The sequence below is a fragment of the Nipponia nippon genome, unplaced genomic scaffold (genome assembly GCF_047370975.1).
Source record: "Nipponia nippon isolate SJK-2023a ecotype South Korea unplaced genomic scaffold, ASM4737097v1 scaffold_4, whole genome shotgun sequence".
Taxonomy (NCBI): Eukaryota; Metazoa; Chordata; class Aves; order Pelecaniformes; family Threskiornithidae; genus Nipponia; species Nipponia nippon.
The window spans coordinates 121352176-121370082 of record NW_028262358.1 but is presented as its reverse complement, the minus strand read 5'-3'; the positions used below and the strand labels follow the sequence as shown (position 1 = coordinate 121370082).

General features: G+C 39.5%; 1 protein-coding gene across 3 annotated transcripts in view; it reads left to right on the top strand.

The window, feature by feature from the left end:
- MMUT (methylmalonyl-CoA mutase) overlaps positions 1-17907 on the top strand; it is a 24286-nt gene extending 6379 nt beyond the window's left edge. For 2 of the 3 annotated variants that reach the window (XM_087774922.1, XM_087774923.1), the window contains exons 5-13: positions 325-496; positions 3354-3602; positions 4856-4967; positions 6301-6416; positions 7086-7201; positions 13369-13500; positions 15748-15895; positions 16010-16177; positions 17486-17907. In XM_087774922.1, coding sequence (XP_087631048.1) covers positions 325-496; positions 3354-3602; positions 4856-4967; positions 6301-6416; positions 7086-7201; positions 13369-13500; positions 15748-15895; positions 16010-16177; positions 17486-17614 — 1342 coding nt within the window. In that variant the 3' untranslated portion in view covers positions 17615-17907. Of the gene's footprint in view, positions 1-324; positions 497-3353; positions 3603-4855; positions 4968-6300; positions 6417-7085; positions 7202-13368; positions 13501-14890; positions 15708-15747; positions 15896-16009; positions 16178-17485 lie in introns of those variants that run through there. The other variant, XM_087774924.1, reaches the window with a different exon arrangement.

Below are 17907 nucleotides of genomic sequence, written 5' to 3'. Positions count from 1 at the left end.
GTATTAGTGATTTGCTGGAACACTGCTTGACCTAGGGCTCCCCCAAACAGTCCCTGGGGGCAGTTCAGCAGTTCCAAGGACCACTGTTGCTGGCAGTTTGTCTGCAGTCACCTTGTTTGGAGGCTAAGGCAGTTTATTGGCATGAATGTGTATCATTCGGTAGCAATTGGCATCAGTGTCCAGGAGCATTCCTATCATCTTATGTCTGGGTTATATCTGTAAAAGTAAATTAATTGGAGACCTTGCTGTAGGACTTCTCCTTTACTGAAACAGAGTTATTAGAATGGTTTAATGTTTTATCCTGTTCATGTGCTCTTATTACAGGCTCTCTTTCTTCTGGGGAATTGGCATGAACTTCTATATGGAAATAGCTAAGCTGAGAGCTGGGAGGCGGCTGTGGGCTCACTTGGTAGAAAAAATGTTTAAGCCCAAGGATCCCAAATCTCTTCTGCTGAGAGCTCATTGTCAGACTTCGGGCTGGTCACTCACTGAGCAGGTTAGAAATTGGATTCTCATCAGCTTCCTCATTTAAATATGTTCTCATGGTGTATATCTTAAAGGGGGCTGCTGGTTTTTCTCATAAAGATGCAGCTTTCTGAAGGAGACAAACTGTTACTCTCAGTCTGACAAATGCACACACTAGCATTGGATACATCTTTTTGCATACGTAACACAAAATGTCTTGTTGAGTGCCAGCAGCATTGCTTCCCAAAATGCTGGTTTACAAAATACCTCAGTATTCTGGACTGCCCTGTAGCACTCGGGTAAAAGGGCAGAAACTAAAGGCTTGAGACGGTATTTGCAAAAGGATTCCAGTATGGTGACAGGCAGAGTCTCACTGCCTAACTTTTCATTGTCTGGCTTCATTTTCTTTCTGGAATTATTGTCTTAAGCATGTGTTCTCTCAGTCTAGTGGATACTGAATTGAGAATAGGATCCAAACCTACTGAGTAGAGAGAATTGCAGAGAAGTGCTTATATTAATTCAGGACTCAGAGGATGAAGCTTTCTCTTGGATTTGTCCTGTAAGTTATCCGTTCAGAATGCAGCTGAATAAGGAAGTAGAGGCTCCTTTTTCTCAGGCTCACTGAGAATTTATTTGAGCATCCAAGGAAGTCCTTCACCCCTGTCTCTCACTGCTGAAGAGTGACATAATGGTTACAGATCGTCTGCTCTTTTGAAACTGGGTGCACTTTCTGCTTTTCCTGTTGAGTTACATCACAACAAGAAAATAAATCATGGGATTGCATATATAGTTTGCCAGGTGAGGTCAGAGCTGGGTTCTAACTCTTATTCCAAGGCCTGCTCTCAATCAGTTTCATGCAATATGAGTCATTTTTAAGTTGTGATTGCAACCATTGTTATTTGACTTCTGTGCCTTGGTTTTATTCTTCTTTTTCATGGCAAATGTAATGTTTACTTGCATTACAGGAATGCAGTAAAATTAAAACAATGGAATTTTTTGAACAGTAGCCTTTGCGGGTCTTCCAATTAAAAGTATTGTATGAGTGCAAAATATTAATATTACCAAGAATATGTTCAACTGTCTTCCAGTGTCTAGTGTAAATATATTTCTGGCTGGATCATAACCCTTTTTTCCTGTCTAAACATTCTTTATATTAATAAAGCTCCTCAGTCCCCAGTGTTTGCTCCTTGTAGGTTTCAGAGGGCAAATATATTTTCCTTTGGCCTGCCTTTAGATAGGTATCCACTCATAAATTAGGTTTTACATTCATACTTATCCAAATCACAGTTTTCTGTAGTTCTTTAAATGGAATACTTGTGCTAGAAATAGACTTCAGTGTGGAGAGAATTACCATGTCCTTGTAAAATAATGATATTAATTCCATTTCTTTATGGAAAATAATTTAATTCACAGATCTCATGATTCCTTTTGCATTCTTGAAGGTCATATTACATCAGTAGCTCTTAATTATTTTGGATACATTTCATCTCAACTAAGCATGTCAAGAATTAGGTATGGAATCTGAGCTACTGTTAAGTTCCCTCAATAATCAAGTGAAATAGGATGAGCAAATGCAGTGGGTGAATTTTCACTCCATCTCAAAACACAAGTCAACCCCTGGAGATCATGATGACTCTTCTTTGACTGTAAAGGCACGTATGTGCAACTGAACTATCGAGATGTATAAAAAGAACAGATAAAAATTTTGACCTAAAGGCTGAGGTTATATTCTGTAATACTGAGTCTGTTTCTATACCTTGTACTCCAGATTATCTGTTTGTTTTGGTTAATATCCCAGTTCTCCCATAGATTTCAATGTTATAGCACCAGCAAATTTCAACAGTAATTCCTACCTTTGTGTAATGCTGTCATTAATGAAAATATTAAGCACATTGAGTTCCAAAATGCATCTTGACTAGTAACCTGTCTGCCAGATGTGCTGTTGTGGTTTAACCCCAGTCGGCAACTAAGCACCACACAGCTGCTCTCTTACCCTCCCCCCCACCAAGTGGGATGGGGGAGAGAATCGAGGGAAAAAAAAGTAAAACCTGTGGGCTGAGATTGAGATAGAGACAGTTTAATAGGACAGCAGAGGAAGAGGAAATAATGATAGTAGTAGTAGTAGCAGTAATAATAATAATAATAATAAAATAATATACAGAACAAGTGATGCACAATGCAATTGCTCACCACCTGTTGACAGATGCCCAGCCTGTCCCCAAGCAGCAATCGCTGCCCCCCGGCCAGCTCCCCCCAGTTTATAGACTGGGCATGACATCATACGGTATGGAATAGCCCTTTGGCCAGTCTGCGTCAGCTGTCCTGGCTGTCCCCCTCCCAGCTTCTTGTGCACCGGGCAGAGCATGGGAAGCTGAAAAGTCCTTGACTGGTATAAACACTGCTTAGCAACAACTAAAACATCCGTGTGTTATCAACGTTATTCTCACACTAAGTCCAAAACACAGCACTGTACCAGCTACTAGGAAGAAAATTAACTCTATCCCAGCTGAAACCAGGACAGCTATTCACTGCTCCGGGACTTCTGGAATCCCAGGATGGAGGACATCAGGACTACCTGTTCCATCCTCTCAACTTGGATTCGTTAAGTTCTTTGAAACACTACTAAACATAAGTCAGGCTTTGCTTTGTTACTCATACATTGATATTTTTGGCTTTCTTTATGGATTAATCATTTTGTGTGAGATATTGATAAGTAATATATCAGTTTGGTTGGATGTTTATTATTGACTGTTTTTCAGCTTTTGTTATGATTACAGTGTTTCTATTGGGAATCTTGCATTCATTTCATTGCAGTAGTATATGTGTGACTAATTTCCCTCAACCCTTGGCAGAACCGTTGAGATTCAGAGCTCTCCTTTGCCTTCCAGGATCCCTTTAACAATGTTATCCGTACTACAATTGAAGCAATGGCTGCCGTGTTTGGAGGTACACAGTCTTTGCATACAAATTCATTTGATGAAGCTTTGGGTTTGCCTACAGTGAAGAGCGCTCGCATTGCTCGGAACACACAGATCATAATTCAAGAGGAGTCAGGTATTCCTAAAGTGGCGGACCCCTGGGGGGGATCTTACCTCATGGAGTGCCTCACCAACGATGTCTATGAAGCTGCTTTAAAGGTCAGTTTCCTCAACCTTTTATGTTTTGTGGGAAAATTTTAGGTATAGTTTTGAGAAATGTCTTTTAAGGGACTATTTGATATGTTGATAACTTCTAAAGGGGGAATTATTTTACACTTATGCTTCAGTGATTTCTTTGTAAATTAACTTTACATAAATATAGTGTAGACTACATTCAAAAGGGAAATATCCCAGCGTGGAACAAATAATCAAGCCCTGCAAAGTCCCTTGCACACTGAAGACTCCCGGTTTGCTGGGATCTCTCTTTTATGTGTAAGAAAAAAGAGGGTTCAACAGAAGAAAGAGTCAGACCAGCCTACTTAGTTACATGCCTACTCATGCTTGTGGTGATCTGCTTGAGACTTTAAAACTAGGCGTTATTGAAATCAAAATTATATAGCCAAGCATGTAGGCCAACAATTCTCTGGCCATACTTGAGCATTATGCAGAATTTAGGAGAATTTTTTTTTAATAATGTTTTTAGCTGCCAGTCCTTACTTGCATGTGAAAAGTACTGTGCAGGAGTAGTCTTACTGGTGGCAGTCACGCATAAAGATAGATGCCTACATGTCTAGCTTACAGCTAAACCCAGTGATTCTCCTTTTGAGCACATTATTGGTCTTATGCAAAGTCCCAAATCAATAAGCTAATACAGGCCCAAACACTAGCCTGGGACTGTACAGAGTGTGCTGTTAGCACATTGTCTGGCGTGTTTTTTAGGTCCTTGTCAACTAGGATGCTTCTGGACAGTGCCAGGCATGGTCTGATGGCCATTTTCAGTAGGCAGTTTGAATGTGATCACCATGTTTTGGAGCTGAATAGGCTTCTGTTGTGTGAGAGCTGAACCATGCCATGCCAATTGTCTCCAGGATCAGGGAACTGACCCTGGTTTTTTTCAATTTATTTGTATTTGTATACGTGTAACCATAAGGGCTTGATTGGCAGGCAGAAGTCGGTGCAAAGTCAAGGTCTCAAATTTTAAGCCTTTTCATTTATGGGTGTTACTGATTGAACAATATGCCATGCACTGTTATTGAATTCATGGAGTTTTGATACTAAAAATGCTCTTTTGTTTGAGATGTCTCTTAATTTATACCAAAAGCTGTAGTCGGAGACACAGAGATAGGAAACATGTTTTTAGAGCACAGGATTGTATATATAGGTGTAATAAAAATTTGGGTGGTAGTACAAGTGCAAAGCTTGTTTTGTGAACCTTGCTACTACTCACTTTTTCAATCCTCATCCTTTCTCAGCTTGTTGAGGAGATAGAAGAAATGGGTGGAATGGCCAAAGCTGTTGCTGAGGGGATTCCCAAACTTCGTATTGAAGAGTGTGCAGCTCGAAGACAAGCCAGGATTGACTCTGGTAGGGAGCACGGAAATGAGAGGAGGGAAAACTGCCAATAGAATACCTTTGTATAAAGGGTTTTTACACACATTTTCATTTTTTTTTTTCTTCTTAGTTTAGGAGTGGCATATTGTGAGTGATAAAGTGGTAGTAGTTTTATGTCAATGAAAGCTTCTGGAGAGATAGCAGTATGTATGAAATACAGTGCCAGTATGAAAACAGTCTTGCTTTATATTTAAGACTAGATTAGACAAAGCATTAGAATGACTGTTTTAAAGGAGTGTTTTGGGCCTTCAATAGTTAATTGCTTAATTTCTGATGGTATCTTTAAACTGTGATTCCTGAATTTATAAAAGCACGATCACCAGCAGATGGCGATATTGAATGTATCTGGCCAAATTCCTGGTTTTGCTTGAGAACTGCCCATTTTTCCTGAAGACCGGAAAAAATGCAGTCATCTCAGATTAGAGGATGATGCAGCTCTCTGTTTGTGGTATATATATGTATACGCTTATGTGCACATATAGTAAGTATATGTGGAGGTGTGTATACATGTGTCCGTGCAGCTCTAGTCTGCTTTTTGTACTCTGCATTCCAGTAGCAGTCCAGTAACAGAAACTAGGGATAACTGTAACATGAAAGAAATCATATGAACTTTTTTATTTGGAGGAGAAATTTGAAGCTTTAATTAAGATGTCTTTAATTAATTCGTCTTTAATTAAGACGAATAAAGAATAATCAATAAAGTTTGGTGTTTTGTCTCCCAAGGTAAATTACTTCATGTTGCTTTGAAAACTGTAGTAATGTTATCAGGCGCTGCAAATAAAAATGGTTGTGAAGTCCATACTGGCTGAAAGCTAAAATACAGTTTTCCAACATGATAAATTAATTTTTATTCACAGGGAGTAGTTTTAGGTAGGAACTTCACTTTCTTACTTATCTGGTAAATCAGAAAAACAAATGCAGAGCAGTGCAGGACACCAGCACTTCTGCTTAATTCTGTAAGATTCAGTTATGTAAACTTAAAAAGAGAAAAATAGCTAACGTATATTAGTGACTCATTACTAAATCAGTTTGTAAGATATATATTGTTCTATTTCAAATCTTTCTTCTGGCGCAGTATTCACTGAGTTGAATGTTCATGCATCTAATCATCTCTCATCATAAAATATGGAAAATACAGACTTAAGTCCTTCCTGTAAGAACAAATTTTAAGTATTTTAAATGTATATAGTTATAAAACAAAGCACTGCATTATAATGCTCAAAATTGTCTTGTCCTATTAATATTGTGTCTTTTCACAGTAGTTTGCAAATGTATTCTGAGTTTCTGGTGTTTCCACTGGAAATAGGGTCTGAAGTAATTGTTGGAGTAAACAAGCATCAGCTAGAAAAAGAGGAGACAGTCGAAGTTCTGGCTATTGATAATACTTCAGTCCGTAGCAAGCAGATCGAGAAGATTAATAAGGTGGGGACTACCTTCTTAAAAACGAAAGTTTTTGTAATTGCAGATAGAACTTGAGTAAAGGTGGCTTGCCAGAAACTTGACCCTCAAATTTCTGAGAATCCACTCTAGTCTTTAGCGGAGGAGCTAGATTTGTGTTCACCTTCAGTGGAGGCTGATGGAAAATCCCAAGAAACACAGTACTGGAATCCAAACAAAAATGTTTTTGTTACGCTCATTTGGTTGTAATCATTGTATTTCAGATAGTCTCATGAATATATGCCTAACCTTTCAAAATTGAGAACTTTACATTTTTTTAAAATAAGATAGATAATAGCTATGCAATGTTTCGTTCTAAAAGTATGTAACATTACTTAATCACTCAGACTATTTGGTGCAGCTTGTCAAGTGCAATTTGGGATAGGGTTATGGAACCAGAAATCAACATCCACTTTCATAATTAGTAAAAATGTAGATAAAATGGTTTTAGAGTTATTTTGTGGACTTGTACACGTGTTTTAAGATCTGAGATGCCATTTTACTTCTAGTTGTGTTGAAATATATAGAATATATTGACAACTGACAATTCCATGCCTCCAGAATTAATATTTGAAGTCAGAAAGTCTTACACACTTGACTTCCCAGTTCACTTTCTAGTTTGTTTCAACTTAATATTTTTCTCCTCCGCTTTAGGTGAAGGCTAGTAGAGATCAAGCAGCAGCCCAGCAATGTCTCGCTGCTCTAACACAGTGTGCTGCTACCGGGGAAGGCAACTTACTTGCGCTTGCAGTGGAAGCAGCACGTTCAAGGTATTGGGGGTGGGGGTGAATATCCAACCGCTGTTTAAAAATAGATGGTTCATTTTCACCTTTTAACTGTTCTTGGGAATGGTGTCTTGAGATGTTTTGGGTTTTTCTTCAGAGGTGGAAGTAAAAGATGGCTGCAGTTTGACATTAGAAGATAGACTATTATATTTTACAGTCTCTTAAGGCTATGCTTTAATTTCTCACAAAGAACAATATGGATACAAAGAAGCTCATATGAAATGATGTTGTTCATACACATTGTGTTGTTTACAACTCAGACTCTTACCAGTTTCAGGACGTAACTAGGTTTCTCTGTCACCCTGCTGTTTCATAGGTCAGGGAGCTTAAGAAGTGTCTGAGATGTGAAAATGGATCTTCACAGTCTTATCATGGTCTGTTGCTTCATCCTTCCTTGCACCACAGATTGGTGTGAAAACATTTTTTGACTGAAGGAGAAATAAGTTTGCTTAGTCAGGCAAAAATGTAAAAGATGCTCCTGAGTAGAGCAGTGAGGCATCCTTTAGAGTCCAGTGGAACATTTACTTTTTCCAGCTAAGGTGCTTTTAAGACTATTTTCATTCCTGCTTAAAAGTAAGCGTCAGTCTCTAGAATAGATCCTATTTGTCTGTTCCTTAATTAACTAAATGCCCCAAAAATGAGCAAACCAAATTCACTCCTTATTGGGGTACTGTCCTGTTTTTACTGTGATGTCTCAAATTCCTTCTTTGCCTTTCCTTGAACACTTAACAGCCATATTTTGAATACATTTTCTCCCACAGAGAGCTTGTCACAATTCTCCAGCAGCATGTTTACACCTGTCTTTGAACTGTAAACGTCACAGGAGGGTAGTGTTGGATTTACCAGAGATTCATATCTTCTGTACCAAAACTGAGCAGTTAACTGCTAGTTTCTCTCTGTGGTGACCTTGTTTTTACTATTTCTAAAAAAGCATTAGTGGACTGCAGATCCACTTTGTAAGTTGCAAACACAAAACTTACCTCTGCCTCAAAACTATATATGGGACGTGACCACAGAAAGAAGTTGTCATGGCATCTGATAAAGAGTGTTTGAAGGAGGATTGTGAGCTCTGTGAACATTTACGGGGAGCCATTCTGTTAGGGGCAACATGGGAAAAGCTTTTCAAGTGATCACGTTCATCCTTTACAAGTAATAGACAAGTAGGCCAGTATGACCAGCATGTTATTGACAGATGCCTGTCTCCTACTGAATGGAAAGTGATGGGGTTTGATCATGAAGACAAGTAATGTAATACAATTGAAATAAAAGGAGTAGCACAGAATTTTCAGCATTGAACTGTGGAAAAGACTCCATGGAGTAATACGGAGATTTCAGTACTGACAAGCACAAGCAGAAAAGTAATTTTATTATTGTAACCAAAGTAATAAGGCAGGCCAAAGGTGATAGGGAATGGGAGCAGTATTGCCTCCCTTTTGTGCCTCATTTCTCATGAGAAGCCTCGTTACAGAAAAATGGTTGTAGTCAGGTAGGGCTACGAGACAGATAATGGTAAGTTCTTTCTCATCTCCTTCATCTGTCGTGCTGTTTTTCTGTTCCTCTCCAGACTTGCATTTCCTGCTGTGCCAGCTATCAGTGATGGAAGAGGCAGGCATGAAGTGCAATATAGCGTGTAGTGCTGCTTCTTTGTCTGTATCCTCATGGTACTTTGTCACCTGATTACACAGTGCTACCTCTCATTGCTGGTGAAACGCCGAGAGGCAGCGGCAGTAGTGTGAGACTGAACAAGCAGAAGGCCACAGTCCTAACAGGCACATTATGATCATTGATTTTCTTTCTTCAAATTCATATTTGTGCAGCATAGCCTCTACAGCTGGTTGTGAACCACTGGGAGAGAGTCATAGCACAAATCGCTGAAGGAGATAGATCGTGTGCTTAATGGGACGCGCTGAACTGAACGATATCCTCTCTGGCCATCACAGTTGTGGTTGTATTTCCTCCCATTGACCTTGCTGAATTGCCAAAAAGCTTAGCGAAGAGCCAAGCTCCTCTTATTTGGAAATTCCCTACTTCTGAGGAGGCTCAGGGAATCTCTGAAGAGTTGAGGACTCTGATATAGCACAGTTGGTCAAAAGTAATTCTGAGCAGTGCAGAAGTTCATAGGATGCAGGCTACAGTTCATGTACAAACATACTGTCCTTGCCACAAGACACGCTGTAAGGGCTATAGGCTAATAAAACACAAAATGGAGAATATAGCTATCTTTTGGTCTCCACTTCAAAATCTTAAGTTTACTTAAAACCACAGATTAGGTTATAAATTACCTGCTATCACAAAACAAAGGGTGCTACTAAAACATGCAATTCCACACACGGCAAATGTGAATGACAGTCATATGAAGGAGACAAAAATTTATACAATAAAGGCAAAGTGACTTCTGTTCTGTCAATTTTGCATAATTGCCTAGTAGATTTTTATCAGCATGCATTGAAAAAACTGTAAAGTAATAATAAGAATTGTTGCTTATGCTACTGAAGTTTTATAATAGTGAGATGAAAGTGGCTGTCTCCAGAACAAAATTTTGCTGTAAAGGTAAACAGAAATGGGAGGGGTTTTATGCATCCAGATTGTAAAGAACTCGGCTAATGTTACGACTAGTTGATTAAAGAAAAGTGTATTCATCATTAAAAATATGCTTTTCCTCTCCTGTATTCCTGGCTCCAGACAGAGCTATTCCCCTGTGGATGCATAGATGGCACCCACCAATGCAGCAGGACTAAGAACTACGTAGAGATTTTTTTTTTTAATGTTTATTGGCAAACAGTAGGAAAACATTCATGAGTAGTTTAAAAGCCAAACTCCTACTATTACTGAGGAACGTGAGATTTAAAGTGTTGTAGAGACCTGGGGCAGAATTTTCAAAATACTCAAAAGGGTTTTCAGAAGCAGTATTTACAGAAGAAAGAAACGTATTTCATTTTTTGTGCAGTATACAAAAAAACTTCATCCCAGCCACCAGATTATACTTCAATAAAATTGATAGTCCAAAGCATTAATTTTTCCCGTTACGTGAAACTTTCATTCACACTTTTACATAATAAGAACAGAAAAGCACACCACAGCTATATCTACATATGCCGCACTTTGGTTTAATACTGAAGTTATACTCAGATGCTGGTTCTGCAAAAGAGAAGGAGGAGAAAGATTTATCTAAACTTACAGTTTTCTCTAGAAGAAAAGACGCGTGTTATGCCACTGTAAGCCTTCAGCAAACAGCCAGTGTTTACACAGGCATAAGTTGTCAGTGCTTATGCATGGGTGTATCTATATCAGGCTGCAATATGTGATGTCTAGCACTCTGAGAGGCAGTCAGTATTTATAGATACTATTTTTAGGTCTGCTGCAAGCTTGCTTTTTAACCTTGGGGAAGTCACTTAATCTAGCACTTATGCAGTTTACTTTTCAATTTTTTCTTAGTAATATCAGAGAACAGTAATATTAATAAGATTATTTAGATGTCCTGAAAAACAAAAAAATGATTATGTACTGACTAAGGTCTGAGAACCATTGCAACTCAGGTACTGCTTGCTAAGCTTTCTGAGATCTTACAGGTGCTGTAAAAATTAAGAGTATTACATAGTGATGTCAGTAGTTTCTGATGCAATCATGGACCGTTTATAACTAATGCTTGCTAAATCATTAATAATAAATAAATTCAAATAAAGTATCAGACTAAGTCCCATTCACACATAGCCATACAGATACAAGAAGGACATTGAGGTTCTGGAGTGTGGCCAGATAAGGGCAGCGAAGCTGGTGAAGGGTTTGGAGCACAAGTCTTACGAGGAGCGGCTGAGGGAGCTGGGGTTGTTCAGCCTGGAGAAGAGGAGGCTGAGGGGAGACCTTATTGCTCTCTACAACTGCCTGAAAGGAGGTTGTAGTGAGGTGGGGGTCGGTCTCTTCTCCCTAGTAACGAGTGACAGGACGAGAGGAAACAGCCTCAAGCTGCACCAGGGGAAGTTTAGGTTGGATACTAGGAAAAACTTCTTCACCACAAGGGCTGTCAGGCCCTGGCACAGGCTGCTCAGGGAAGTGGTTGAGTCCCCATCCCTGGAGGTATTTAAAAGACGGGTAGACGTGGTGCTTAGGGCATGGTTTAGTGGTGGTCTTGGCAGTGCTAGGTTCACAGTTGGACTTGATGATCTTAACAGTCTTTTCCAACCTAAACAATTCTGATTCTATGATACTATAAATTCGGTATTACTTTGCATTAGCTGCTTTTCTAGACTATGATCCTCATAAATCTAGAGATGAACTCCATATTGCACTGAAGAAGAAAACGGATAAAAGAGAACTTTAAAAATATAATTCCAGAAAGCCATAGGAGGGGAGATGAAAAAAGTGGCCAAGACTGTGTCAGTAACGTGACACAGGCTTAAAAACATGTCTTCCAGCGTGATGCTATCTTCTAGACAAAGCAGGCCAACTGTGAAGAGTGATACCTAGAGATAAGAGGCCAGCTTCAGGCATATGCATTATACAGATCTTGCCTATATGCTCAGGATAGGATTTCTGCCATTTTACATTAGTGTAGTTACAGTTTATAACTACGGTTAAGTTTGCTGAGTATAAAAAATATGAGCTAGCAAAAGAGCAAAATAGCTGGGGGGGGGCCACAGGAAGTAAAATATCTCTCTGAAATTTACAGAAGGATTCAGTTGATACAGCAGAAATCCATCTCCTGTTACATGGGATGTGTGGCAGATTGCATACTGTAGGAATCAGATAATAGCTACTGAAACTGCAAAGAGCAGAAGGAAAACTGAGTACAATTCATTTGGCCATCCCCTTTTAAAAGTATGGGGACAAGAAGTTGCATCTTGTCCAAACATCCTTTAGGCATTTTATATAAAAGCTTTAGAGGATGCTTAACCTAATTTTGCCTCAGAGTAGCTTATAGTTAAATGCAATATGACAGGAGAAAATGTGAATTCCAGGGGTTTGAAATATGCTGGGCAGTAGCTGAATGGATGGAGTTTGGTCTCTGTATTGAAATTTATGTATTTGAAAGTATACTTTCAAAGTGTTTTAGAAGAGTATTATTTTTCTTTCTTTCCTTTGACAAAGTTTGCAGCAAGTTGTATTCATTTCTTAGTATCCACAAATTCTCTAGTCTTTTCCTATTCAAGTATAAACTAAAATATTTTCATCCAAATATTTTTGATGAAAGATTTCATCAAGAGCTCAGTAGCATACTTTCAACATTGTTACACAGTACCGAATCATACCAGAAGTAAGACGCTTGCTGTGATGGAGCTACTAGCTGAACTGCTCTTTCTCCACAGATGAGTTGTTTTTCCCTTCTAAGTAGGTTCCTTTCATCAAATATTTGGTTGTGGGCTCAACTATAATTAGAGAACAGCATTGGGTTTTTTTGGTACAGTCTGCATTATAGATTTTACACAGAAAGGTGGAATCCATTAAGCATGAGATTTTTAAATGCTTTGGGACAGAGGCTGTTATTTCTGATGTTTGCACAAGAAGACAGCACAGCCTAGTTTGCTTCTAGCACTTGTGCTACAGCAGTAAAATGTGTATTAGTTTGAACACACAGAGTGTCTCCAGTAGCAAACAAAGCTTGTAACTTGCATGTAAATAGATTTCCCCGATTCTTCTGCACCTCAGTGGATAAAGGAGCTATGTCAGGAGCAGAGAAGAGGAATAAATACTAAAATATAAACATCAAGGGAAAGACAAGCAAATTGCAGTTAAAAAGTTAGGCTTCAGTCTTTTCTGTGTGTTCTTCCTTTTTTTTTTCCTCTTGATTTATATTTTTAATTTTAGTATGAGTCCAAATGCAAGATCTTGCAGTCTGAGCCCCAAAAAAATCCCAGTTGAGAAAATTTGATTTAATTGCCTGAAATATTTTGCCATGCAGTGGTCCCCGTTGCCTTGTCACTTGTAAAATCACTTCTCGCATCAGGAAGACAGTATTTTTTAAAAAACACTCTTGCACGTTCTATTAGTGGGTGACAGTGGGGTGAGTCAGATGTTCAGAGTTGTAGCACCAAAGGGGAAACGAGTGTAAATGAATTTGTCCTGCAGCAATGCAAATAGTTGGGCCACTGCCAGTGATTTCTGTATTCTGTTTTCACAGAAGCCTGATACATTAGTACTTTGTTTCTGTATCTTAGGTGCACTGTTGGAGAAATAACAGATGCAATGAAGAAGGTTTTTGGGGAGCATAAAGCCAGTGACCGAATGGTGAGCGGAGCTTATCGCCAGGAGTTTGGAGAGAGTGATGAAATTCTTCATGCCATCAATAGGTGAGAATAGCTTCCCAGGAAGCCGAACACAGTCTCACATTTAATCCATTAGATACATGTGCTACTCGCTGTGCTCTAAAAATGCATTCCCCAAACCTGAGTGACATCTCCAGAACAAAACAAAGACCCGCACGGTCATTCTCGTGCCTGTAAGCAAGTAAGCAGAAGGAGAAGAAATAAGTGCAATAAGAGAATAGTCAGAACTTAATTGAACTTGTATTTGCTTGCAAACAAAATCCACTGAGGTGGTGTTATGATTTGAAGATTTTGTTCAAACAGACTAGGCAGCCGTAAGATAAAGAAGCTGAGAAACATTGCCTGAAATCCCTGTACATTGGATCGCTTCCTTTGAAGACTCTATTATAGTAATCTCTACAAATATTTCCAGTGATTCATATTTGCAAAACCCGGTTTTGGTCTGCCCATAAGGTGTCCCTGCAACTTCACTCTTACTGTCCCTAAAATCGTAAGGCTAGAATCTGGATATCCACATACAGCTTCCGGTCTATGGGTGTTACTTCTGTCACGAGGGAGAAAACATCAGAAGATGGTAGCATGTGTGAAAACAGTGCCCATTTGTGCCTTTTGTCAGCTTCGGCCTTTGCTGCTGTCCTCTTGGGTGAAGAGACGGAATTGCTGTAGTGGGCGGTGATGTCATGTGAATCGATACTCATAAGTCCCTGCTGTGTTGGGGCTTATACATTAAAGAGTCACAGGATCTCTTAAAAGGGAATTACTTGATGGCTTCACAATGGTGATGTTTAGCCTGTCTTGAAAGTAGTGCTGCGGGATGTCACCATCGTTTTTTTATTTTACACATTTATTTTAAATTTTAAGTATTTGTAATTATGCATTTACATGAAACTGAACTGAGCTGATTCTTGAGAATCAAGATGTAGCTCCCTTTTTTACATACCTGCCTTTATGTCCAAGATCATATGTACCAGTTAGTAAACATGGTAATGAAACTGGATTTACTACGTGTCACCTTTACACAGGCCTTCAAAAGTGTGATTTCACACTTGCCCCACACTTAAACTAAGCCCTGAGTTGCAGTGACCCAGGTGGTCTTAGCCTTGCAGGCTTGGAGCACCTAGGGCTGATCTTGTTGGGAAGGAGCCTGTGGGTGGGGAAGTAAGAAAACACAACTATGGAAACAGAAAACAATACAGAGAAAAAGATGTTAAGATACCACAGATCAATTCAGATACCTACTTCACTGATATTCTCAGCAGTCCTTAGGAATAGAGAAGGCAGACCCAACTCCTATACATGCTCAAACAGAAGCTTTCTCAGTCTCCTTCTTCAGGCTCTCTTGACGTAATTCCTTTTTAAGCTGTCTGAGTTCTTATTTTTTCCATTTTACATGATGCATTTTCCTGTCCTGGAGTCATCTCCTGAGGCTGTTCAAATCTGTGCCGATAAATGCTTTATCTAGAGTCATTCTTTTCCCGGAACTAAGCCACTGGATTCCTACAGTGAACATCCCAGCCAGGTCAGCGTATGATTTCAAGGTGCACCAAATCCATACAACTCCCATCATTAACAGAATGCTCAGAACAGCACAATATTAAAAAAACAAAACAAAACCAAACCTTTTATTTCTGAGAATCGGTAGTCTTAGTGTCCCACTCAAGGACAGATACTGGTGGTATGTGGATAATGAGAAGTAAGATGAAAGATTAATCTCTGAGGCTGTGGTTACGCAGTCACTTTTACTCAACAGAAATCTGAACTGCCACTAACCAGAAAAAGGGAGACACTGGAAGGAGTGCACAGAATGGGGGATGCGGTAATCCTTTTCTGCACAGACTTGTGCCCAGTGGAATGATGATGCACAGTGTGATATCTGGGACCCATCTCTATAGCCTGTGTGCCATGCGAGTACTTTTGAAATAATTGGTCATGATTATTCTTAAAATCTAAAAATTGTGTTTCAGTTAGTTGTAACTCAGCTCATTAAACCCTTGGAGAATTCAGTATTTTGTCCATTACAAAGCAGAAAAGTAGTGGAGTGATTTTCTTTAAAAAAGAATGTTTTATTGTTCAGGATAGTAATTACAAGAAATTGGTTAGGAATCATATAATGTGAATATTAACATAGTATGCTGACTACATAGACAAACCATGACTTAGAAGATCTTTTGATTTGATGTACAGAAATGATGCTACAGTTGCGGCCAGTCCTTTTTATATTTGTGGAAATACCTCTAATGATTCTCAGTGACAATATGTGTTTTCAATCAGAGTTAACAAGTTCATGGATCGTGAGGGGCGCAGGCCTCGTATACTTGTTGCAAAGATGGGTCAAGATGGCCATGACAGAGGAGCTAAAGTTATTGCTACAGGATTTGCAGACATTGGCTTTGACGTGGACATAGGTCCCCTCTTCCAGGTATGGCTGATTGAGCAGTGTCCAGTGTATTTCAAATGCAGTGATTTTCCCTCTAATGCTTGTTCAGCAACAGGCTGGGGCTGTTGCTTGTCACGTAATCCTCTTTCCATATAGACGCCTCGAGAAGTGGCCCAGCAGGCAGTTGACGCAGATGTGCACTGTGTTGGTGTGAGCACGCTTGCAGCAGGTCATAAGACTCTTGTGCCTGAACTCATCAAAGAACTCAACGCCCTTGGCCGGCCAGACATTCTTGTCATATGTGGAGGTGTCATCCCACCTCAGGTACGGGTCAATGTCGTTTTCATCAAGACTAGGAGACTGCTTTATTTCTGTCTGTGCTGTTTTTAGCTATTTCCTATATTCTGTTAATGTCAGAGGGGATTTACAGCGCTGAAGGCTACTGTGTACAATCACCAGGGTCAGCACAGATCTGCAAGATGGTCGCTGTTAGGTCTCATTGATCTGGTTTTCTGTACACCATGTCCTGGTTTAACTTAGAGTCTTCGTTGGATGGAATATTAAGTTGTGTTGTGAGAAGATTAGCCTCAGGGAGATGTTCTTTATGCTCTGTTGTTTCCGATTACCAGTACCTTGCATATTACTGATAAGGGCTAGCTCCTGTCTTAAGAGACTTTACGACCTCCAGTAATAGTTGGGAAGAGCCACAGCTAGTGACTAAGACACCTGGCAGGTCCCAACACCTATAGGCTACACATCTCATTCACCGTTTAGCCTCTCCTCATGTTCCCCATCATCAGGCCTCAGTGTTGCCTCTCGTTCCCTCTGCTTTCTCCTAAACTGTTGAACAGTTTGTTGGACTCCCTTGCAGTCAGATATGTGCTTTTGTCTTAACATTTTCCTCAGCTCATCCACAGCGTCCCTGGCTGTACCACCTTTAGGGTCATCTTCTGTCTAGAGAGATTCAAACTGATTTTGCGTATAAATCCCCTGTTACTCCCTTTTCCCAGACTTCTTCCTTTTCTAGCCAATTAGGTAAGTGTTCAGGAGTGACAGACTTTTAAATTGAACAAACAAAACTCATAGTATTTTTCTAGGAGACAAATTGTGTTTTGTCCAGTATCTCTCAATGGATTGCTACTAACCTGTGGTTGAAAAAGGTATAATATATCCTATATAGAAGTCAGAGAGAATACATAACTGCTTCCCAGGTCTTTTTTAAATTTCAGGACAATCGTAAAATTAGAGTAACTTAGATTGCAAGAGACCACTGGCAGTCGTCTGGTCCAAGCCTTTGTTTAAAGCAGTATTTTCAAAATTAGAAGTTAGATCAAATTTAGATTATTCAGGGTCACATGCAGTTGACTTTTGAACATTTTCCAAGGATCTGACATTAGTCTGATTCTAAACAAATAAAATCTTTCCTGTGGGTGGTTTTTTAATATTTCTTTTTTTACCTCCTAACTACCGTATTTTTCCCATTTCCCTTGATGCTGCGCTGCCTCTCTCTGGGACTTGTTGCGTATACTTTCTCAGACCCAGCATACAGGATAGAGCATACACCAATTATAAATCAATTACCAATTTTCTGTTGCACTATTAACTATAGATCTTCAATGTCTTTCTGAACAGGATTACGACTTCCTGTATGAAGCCGGCGTTACCAATGTGTTTGGTCCAGGGACTCGTATTCCAAAAGCAGCTGTCCAAGTGTTGGATGATATTGAGAAGTGCCTGGAGAAGAGGCAGCAATCTATGTAATGCTGAACCATCACACAACGCAACCAGCCTTATGCTAACCGCTTACAGAATGTAATCGTCAGCAAGTGATAGCCAGCCACCTACCTTTGGTTCTACTGCCCTGTGGCCTGGTGTTTTGTGCTTTCTAAGAAAGTTGTAAATTCTCTGCTTGTTCTATTTGAGGATTATTTATATATGTACCCACAAGAAAATTTTATCTCTACAACTATGACTTCAGAGAATGAAGGGAATTCAGTAGGTGGGTTTGGGTTTTTTTCCAGATATACTGATAAATAAAATATCCGTTCCAGCTC